This window comes from Magnolia sinica, chromosome 4 (assembly GCF_029962835.1).
Source record: "Magnolia sinica isolate HGM2019 chromosome 4, MsV1, whole genome shotgun sequence".
NCBI classification, from domain to species: Eukaryota; Viridiplantae; Streptophyta; class Magnoliopsida; order Magnoliales; family Magnoliaceae; genus Magnolia; species Magnolia sinica.
In genome coordinates, this window is record NC_080576.1 from 28,280,001 (window position 1) to 28,288,595 (window position 8,595).

Below are 8,595 nucleotides of genomic sequence, written 5' to 3' on the forward strand. Positions count from 1 at the left end.
CAATTACATAAATTTCATATCCCACATGAAAGTCCAAACATTCAATTAAGGGGAATCTATGCAGATCCAGGCCTACACATGATAGGGCTGGATCAATAAAAATTATAAACCAAACGATACTCAAAGATAAGAAATAATCATCCACACATGCATAGTAATCAGTCCCTAATCCAAGGGATTCAAAAATTCCAATTCGGGGAACCCTAGGGTAAGAAAATGGACATAAAATTGGAGATTTGAGTAATTTAGGGTTAGGTTTAGGGATTTTGGGTGGAAGCGGAGTGAAAGAAAGAAGAGAGACGAACCAGAGAAGTACCGCACGCGTGAACAACAACAATGGCCCAGACGCACATGCATGTGATCTCGACAACATGTGTGTGGGGCCCACTATTCAGAGAAGGCCACCTTGGCCCTGGTCGGCCAGAGATGGACTCCAAAACCCCCAAATCTCAGCTTGATCCGATGTACGGTTTGTAGGGCCAAATTCTAAAATTCTGCTATGGGGAGGAGAATTGCTACAATAAATGATTGATTCGAAAGGGTAGATGATGAGGTGAGATGAGAAGAAGGGATGATAGAAGATGGGTAGTAGAGATGACGATGGATGAGGGCGAATCAGGATAGATGTGGCTTCGCGCCACGGTAGTTAACCCTTCGATGAAGGGAGGGCTTCGCACCCAATTAGGCTTCACAACTCAGAGTGTAAGAAAACGCTGAATTTTTATAAATCTTCCATGAATGAAAAAAGCTACAAGGGTTACTTATTTATAAGAAAATCCTATACCCCAAAACTCGCACCATTTGCGCAACCTATTACTTGGCGATGAAGTAAACTAAAATAAAAATCAAACAGAAAAATCTAAAGCGTTCACGATGTTCTAAATAATAACAATAAGCAAAACCTAAAATATGAAATCAATCCGACGAGTGGGCCACGATCATGAGATCCCATGATGGGCTTTTCTTGACTATCGGGCCCACACTGACGATGCCTTACCCGCCATGGCAGTAGCCCCGCCCGCCTAGCACGGTGCCCCGGGCCGCCGCCTAATTCGCCCCGACGATGCCCTGCCCGCTTAGCACGGCGTCCCTGTCCGCCGCCTAAGTCGCCCCGACGTTGCCCTGCCCAGTTAGCGCGGCGTACCTGTCCACCGTCTAATTTGCCTCGATGATGCCTTGCCCGCCGTGGCTTTGAACCAAAACTTGTCTTCTAGTTAGGAGGCCCTCCCTGGACATCATCATCGAGCCAAATCGATGGTGGGGTCCTCCTTCTGCGTACGTACGTGCGTAGGGGTGGTGGTGTGCGGGCGCGCGTGTGCACGATGTCCTCATCATTATTTTCATTCAATAAATGATTGTTGTTACTTGCTCAATTTTCACTCCGACTTAGTTTTTAGTTCATTCCAACTTTCTTCAACCACAGTTATAAATCTAACCGTAGCATGAAACATGCATGCAAACTCGCAATTGCAGAAAGCAGCAAGAATGCGAGTAATCCTCCCCATTAAGGAGACAAATCATCCCTTTTTAGGAGGTCAATTTGCTTTAGATAGGGATGTATTTTTATGCTATACTTGTCAATATAGCATGTGCAAAAGCATGACCATGATAGTGTTTTGAAACTTATTATAAAGATAACTAACTTTAAAGAGGTACACTCCAAAGCTAATGTGCGTCCCATGTGATGTACATAGGATATCTGATCCGTCCATCAGATTGCATATAAACCATGCGATAGGCCTCCTATTGAAATCAACAATAGGCATCACTCTTGACTTGTTCCCTGTGGTGTGGCCCACCTTAGTTTCAGATTGGGCTGATTTTTTTTAAACCAAGGGTAACTTAAGGTCACGCATTTGATGGACGGGTTGGATGTCCTTAATACATCACGATGGCCCCACTTCTGATCGGTGGCACTGTAGCTTACAGTGGCACCAGTGACACCGGGGTTCACCCCAATTTCAAAATAGCAAATTGTTATGATGACTTGAAATTTAAATAAAAAATATTGAATAACATTTATTATCATGTTATCGAAGTGAATTTTGAGAGGGATGGGCAACCAAAAGTGTGCCCCACAGCACGTATGGTCCAAATCAATGACGGTATAGAGTATATACATTTTCCTAGCCATTGTTAGGTGGTTAAAATCACCCAATTAAAGTGGTTTTCGAGAGAGATGATGGATCAAAGGTATGGATTAATATCCATATATGATGCTTCTAAATACAACATAGAAAATGGTGCTGAACCACCTTAGTTCTTGTCCTAAGGCTGGAGGCAAATATCCAATGGTCAACTGTGTGCAACTTCAATACAAATTACAACTCCTCTGTCCTTCTCATATGAAAACAGCCTAAATAAGATAGTTCCATTAACCAGTTTGCTTTAGATAGAGATGTAATTTTTATGTTACTATAATCCCAATCATAGAGATCCTAATTTCTCCTTTACAAAATGGACAGCCGAGTAACAGTACATAAAACTGTCCCAACAAAAGAACGGGTTATGAGTTGCCATCAGGCTTTACTCATTCGCCTCAAACCTTATCACCAACCCTTAAAAGATCCTCAATTAATAATCACCCCAAACAATCCTGTGATAAAGGGTGAAATGAAATGGAGAAACAAATACCCATGCCTTGTTCCTCAAGAACGAAAATGAGTCTCTTTGGCATAACATGCAAAATCTAGAATATAAAGTAGAATAAAACCTATTTTGCCTAAGACAATTGTAAGAAAGGTTTCTCCAATCAATTAATGGGGTAATCCTAATCTAGATTTACCATGTCAGTTGTCACTTAAAAATTCTACTTCCAAAACAAAAGTTACCTGCCCTAAGCAATAGGAAATGGGAGTGGGGGTAGGAATGGGAACACACCCAAAAAAAGAATAAAAAACTTACATAACAGTGACATCTGAAAGCAAGAAGACTACTCAGAGAATATTTTGGGCAACTATAAACTAAATCATTATCTTGCTGAGACTAGAATGAGTGATTTCATGAAGAAAACTACCTTAGTCATGAGTGTTGTCAAATGAATATCCCAAGCATGTTACAGTACACAAACCCATTGATATCCACTTCTTAGCAGCAGGAATCCCCTTTACCGAGATGCCACTTCCCCTCCAGAATCTTGATCCAGATTCTCATACTGCTATTGCCCCTAACAACAATCACAACTAACATGTTCCCACCAAGACGACTTTTAACTTTGCCAATTTTGTATTATTGTCGCATTTGTCATTTTTATTCTTGCTGAGTTCTTTAAAAACTTGTTCTAAATAGTTTTTTTAAGTAATCCTTTTCTTTTAGATGCATGCAACTTGCCTTTACACGGACTGAGCATTGTAATTGCAGAATATTGATTAGACTTTGCACAATATTGGTTGGACTTTGGAGATATGATATTCATTTCTGGAATTCCACAGGAAATCTTTGCTGGAAGTTTGGAGTATTTATTCCATAACGGCATAACCCCTCGAACAGAAGATCCGGATACATATAACTATTTGCTTTATAAATAAACACAGCACCAAAAAAAGAACCAAAACATCAATTTCTTAATGGACCGCTCACATTGACCACTTAAGCACATTAGAATGGAAAATGACCTAAAAAAATTAATTCCACTAACTAAATCTCAATTATAACTCATTGATTGTAATCAACCTATGTAATATAAATAGTGTTTGGTTGTAATCAACCTATGTATTAGTCTATTACATTGTGCCTGTGGGAGTTGTGTGCTCTCATTGCCGGTCCCCAGCCCGGATAAAGGAGATGGGCTGCCTCGGGTGGTGGCGGGCATCAAACTTATGCCATAACTTTCATCATGGATCTGAACCAAATCTCATTGATGTAACCACCTACGGTTCTAATCTCATTAGAAGTCCTGAATCAATTCCAACCAACAGCGAAATTGATGCTATTTTTTCAGGCATTTTGATTCTTGTCCATATCCGAGTCCACACTCATTCTTGTGTCTGTGTTCACAGCACGTTTGCACAAGTATAATTCACATGGCTATGAGAACACAATTTCAATTTTACTGTCTGAGCAATGATATTCTACAAGAACTAGCCACCAATGACGAATCAAGAAATACAAAGACAGAGAAGAAGGTTGAAACCAAAAGCACGAACCAAGAGCATCTTAACTCTCCCAAATCCAATATATATAAAAGCAAGAAACCTAACCCCACCCAAAGTGTCTAATTCATAATGCCTAACAAAGAGCTGCCACATAAACACTTAGTCACAGAGCAACTAACAACTAATTACCAAGTTCTATGCTAACTCTATGCTAGAAGTGTCCTAGATAACCTAGCTTAATGATAACTCTCAACAACTGAAATTTTCTACGATTGAGACCATTGATCGGCATCCAAAAATGAGGAGACGAGTGTTGTGGCACTGAGAATCACTTTGGTGCTCTTCCATATGATACAATTTTTCTAGGATTTTTCTTGTATTTCCTTCAGTGTGTTGCAGTTAGGTTGCTAATCCCCTTTTATAGATTCTGATCCATCATTTTACCTGTTGGATCAATACCCCAGAAAGAAACACCTCCCTCATGCTTTGGAAATGCTAATTCACATTAACCCTTTGATTTGAACAACTGAAAACCAATTTTAGAATATAAATATTATTTTGTAGTCTTAATAGTATTAAAACCGGTTTAAACATACTGATTAGCAAACCATTGTGGGGATTACCCAGGTCTCCACGGTCAAGATCAAGAGGGACACATGGCCATTGATCCAACAACACTGCAGGTTTATTTTATTTTATTTTATTTTCCCCCTTAATACAGTACTCTGTGCCAACAACAACCTTAACAGAACTTGTAATCTCAGAACTTGTAATCTTACTAAGGGGTCATTTGGATGGTGGTAAATGGGGCAAGTAGTAAATGATTTACTAACAAATCATTTACTACTTGTGTTCGGAAGCTCTAATTTGCTAGTAAATCATTTACTACTTGTAAATGATTTACTAGCAAAGCCCCCTTCTCATTTACCAGCAAAAAGGTGAGTTTTCATTTACTAGTAAATGAGGAGATGGCAACGGCTCTATTTTTTTGAATGAAAGCCTATAAAGCAGATTTCATTTACCATTTACAGGCTATCCAAACACTGTAAATGATTTACTAGTAAATCATTTAAAACTTAAAGTCAAACAGACAGGCTGTAAATCATTTACAGCCTTTTAAGTGATTTAGTAGTAAATCATTTACAACGTAAACCATTTACAACCATCCAAAAGACCCCTAAGAAATCAAAAAATGAAGAAAGCATGATTGAAAAGAAATGAGAATTACAACGAGAAATACCTCAACCATGAGAACTCCGGGCATAATTGGCCTCTCAGGAAAGTGCCCAGGGAAGAAGTTATCGTTAATCGTCACATTCTTGATAGCTACAGCCGAAACACCTGGATTGTATTCAATAACTCTATCCACAAGCAAAAATGGAAACCTAAACCCAAAACCCAAAAATCAATAACAGAAGGAATGAAGAAAATACAGACATCTCGTCATCGAATTGGACTGAAATTGAAAAACATCAAACTCCAGTACGAAAACTCACCGATGAGGCAACACGTTACGAATCTGGTTGATGTCCATCACGGTTGGAAATGCCGGAAATCCTGCGAAATTCGGTAGATTTCAGTACGGACAGAATACATATGATGACGGAAAGGCGTGCAAAGGAAAGGAGGAGATGGAGGGAACAAGACCTACTCTTTTCGATTGGGAGTTCTTCACCGGCGCCATCTGAGGAGCATGCGACGAAGCTAGGTCTTTTCTTGGATCCGATAGATGAGCGGAGAGAGATGGGATTTGGAAGAGAGTGTAAGAATCTTGTTGAAGGGAAATGAGAAGAGACGGGAGAGAGAAGGCGGTGAGAAGGGAGAGGAGGAGGAGAGACTGTGGATTTCGCCATGGCCGTAGCTTCCATTATCACAGAGAAGAAAACAAGCAAGGAGAGAGAGAGAGAGAGAGAGAGAGAGAGAGAGAGAGAGAGAGAGAGAGATTTGTAGGTGAGCGAAGGAAACGAGAGAGTAAGAGGCGTTGGATTTTCCGTTTGAATCTTGAAAGGGGGCGTCGGAGTTGACGATGAAACCAGAATCCTCTACAACTCCTGTTTTTGAAGCGCGTACAACACCCTATTTCTTCGGGTCCCAAAGTGATGTTTATATGAAATCCACTCCGTCCATCAGTTGAAAAACCTCATATAAACCGTAATTATAAATTATCAGATGAATAAAGAACTCAGGTGACTGTCACCACGGGAATAATCCAAAATCACGCTACTGCCTCTAAATTCACTCCAATGTAGTGTAATTGAGTCCTATACCAGACTAATATGTGGATGGTATCTTTATAATGGTAATTATCACATGATGAACAGGTTGGATGGCATAGAAAAAATAATATGGACATCAAGAAGTTTTCTACGGTGGTCATCCTCTCTTCACTGTTTCCTACGGTGTGGATTACATGATTTATTAATAGGCTTCATTATTCATAATAAGTCCTAAAATAATTTTTCACAGATGATGGACGGAGTAGATTTGATATAATCATCATAAATGGATCCACAGAGCTCGGAAGTTGCACTTTCATTCTACAACAGATGTGGTAGAGGATTCTCTCCAGAGACGGTTTGGTTTGGTTGGAGAGGGCGGAGATCTCATAGGAGGGTGGGAGGAAGGGATCACGTGAGCACCGCATTCAACCCATCTTAACCGTTCATTCAGTCCATCATCCTGACCATCCAGAAATCTTGAAATGACATGATAGAACTGGGTCTGTCGTAATATCACAGTTACCTCTCTCCAACTTCCACGTGATAAACATCATTAGATCAGAATTTTTGTGATCTTTGTCTATGACCGTCCATTTGAAGCCTGCAATTGGAAGTTTAGGATCAGCCATTTTTAGTTGATTTTTTCTATATTAAGACATCTATGGTAGGACCCACTGGATGAACGGTCTTGATGCAACACTATTCCGCCAGTGTGTACGCTGGATATGAGTTGGCACAGTCATGCTACTGCCATAACCAAACCAAGGTCAGATCCTTCCGAAAGCAGTTGGGAGCAATGAATGCATCTTTCCTCGTTATATGTGATCTGGACTGTCCAATTTTACAAGTATTGAATGGATGGTTAGGATGATCTGATTCGTGTAATTTGGAGGAGAAGATGAATGAAGGGTTGGTTCAAGGTTGGACGCGGATATCCTGCGAAGCCTTCCGCATGAAGTTCCTGCGCAAGGATTCTGGGTGGGGCCGGCTGTGATGTTTGTGAGAAATCCAATCCGTCTATCCGTTTTTCCAGCTAATTTCAGGAAATGTGACCAAAAATGAGGAGGAACCAAAACTAAAGTGGGCCATACGAGATGAAACAGTGGGGAAAGGAATGTCTACTGTTGAAACCTTCCTAGGCTATATCTTGATGTTTATATTCCATCCAAACCGTTTATAAGATCATTTTCACTGAGATGAAGTGAAAACACTGAGAAATTAAACCTATAAAAAACTTTTGTGGCCATATAAATATTTCAACAGTGGTCATTAAATCCCCACTGTTTCCTCTTGTGTGGCCCATTTAAGTTTTGGATATACCTTATTTTTTGTCACATGTACTAAAATAAGCTCAAAAAACGGATGGACGGAGTGGCTTTCTCACCAGCATCGCAGTAGGCCCCGCACATAATCCTTGCGCAGGAACTTCCTGCGAAATCCGCTTCCTGGTTCAACTGGATAGACGATCCAGATCAATAACTGCTCGATAAGCTGATTCAGTTTGTGGGCGCGGATTAGCTACTGAAAGGTAGATTAGCGAGACTCGCCGCTACTGAAGTGACGTCACCAAGTTCCGTGGGCCTCACCATACGTATGTTTTGTATTCACGCCTTCCATCCGTTTGGAGAAATCATTTTAGGGCAATGTTCAAATAATGAGTTAAATCCAAAACTCTAGTGGACCCAGCATAGAAAACAGTGGGGACAGTGACGCCCACCGTTAAAAACTTTTAAATGCCACGAAAGTTTTAGATTAAACTGATATTTGTATTTTCCCTTATTTCATGTCTTATTTAACTTTTGAACAGGTTGGATTTCAAATAAACATTACGGTGGCCCTTAGGATAGTTTCAAAGGTGAGAATCACTCTCCCCACTACTTTCTGTAGTGGGTCCACTACAGCTTTTAATTTGCCTCATTCTTTGGCTATTGCCGTAAAATGATATCTCAAAATGAATGGACGGTGTGGATACAATACATACATCATAATGGGGCCCACAGAACTTGGTGGCGTCACTTCAGTGGCCGCACTTGCTACTCAACCTGTCAGTTTCTAATCCGGGGCCTCAGTTTGCAGGACGCACCCCAGAACCAGCCTGCGACCCGGGAACCAGCTATGTGGGTGGGACGCTGACTGTGAGACCTACCTCGATGAATGCAATGTATACATATGCCGTCCATCCGTTTTGCCCGATCAGTTTATAGCACGAAACAGTGGTCATTGAACACCCACCGTTAAAAACTCCTCAGGGTGACTGTAATATTTATTTGCCATCCAAACCG

At 40.7% G+C, this 8,595-nt stretch overlaps 1 protein-coding gene across 1 annotated transcript in view; it reads right to left on the bottom strand.

The window, feature by feature from the left end:
- Positions 1-6,226, bottom strand: part of LOC131242896 (uncharacterized) — a 16,826-nt gene extending 10,600 nt beyond the window's left edge. Inside the window, exons 1-3 of the mRNA XM_058241854.1 lie at positions 5,746-6,226; positions 5,591-5,651; positions 5,335-5,479 (exon numbers count right to left, since the gene is read on the bottom strand). Coding sequence (XP_058097837.1) covers positions 5,335-5,479; positions 5,591-5,651; positions 5,746-5,962 — 423 coding nt within the window. The 5' untranslated portion in view covers positions 5,963-6,226. The remainder of the gene's footprint in view (positions 1-5,334; positions 5,480-5,590; positions 5,652-5,745) is intronic.
- Positions 6,227-8,595: the final 2,369 nt, after the last annotated feature.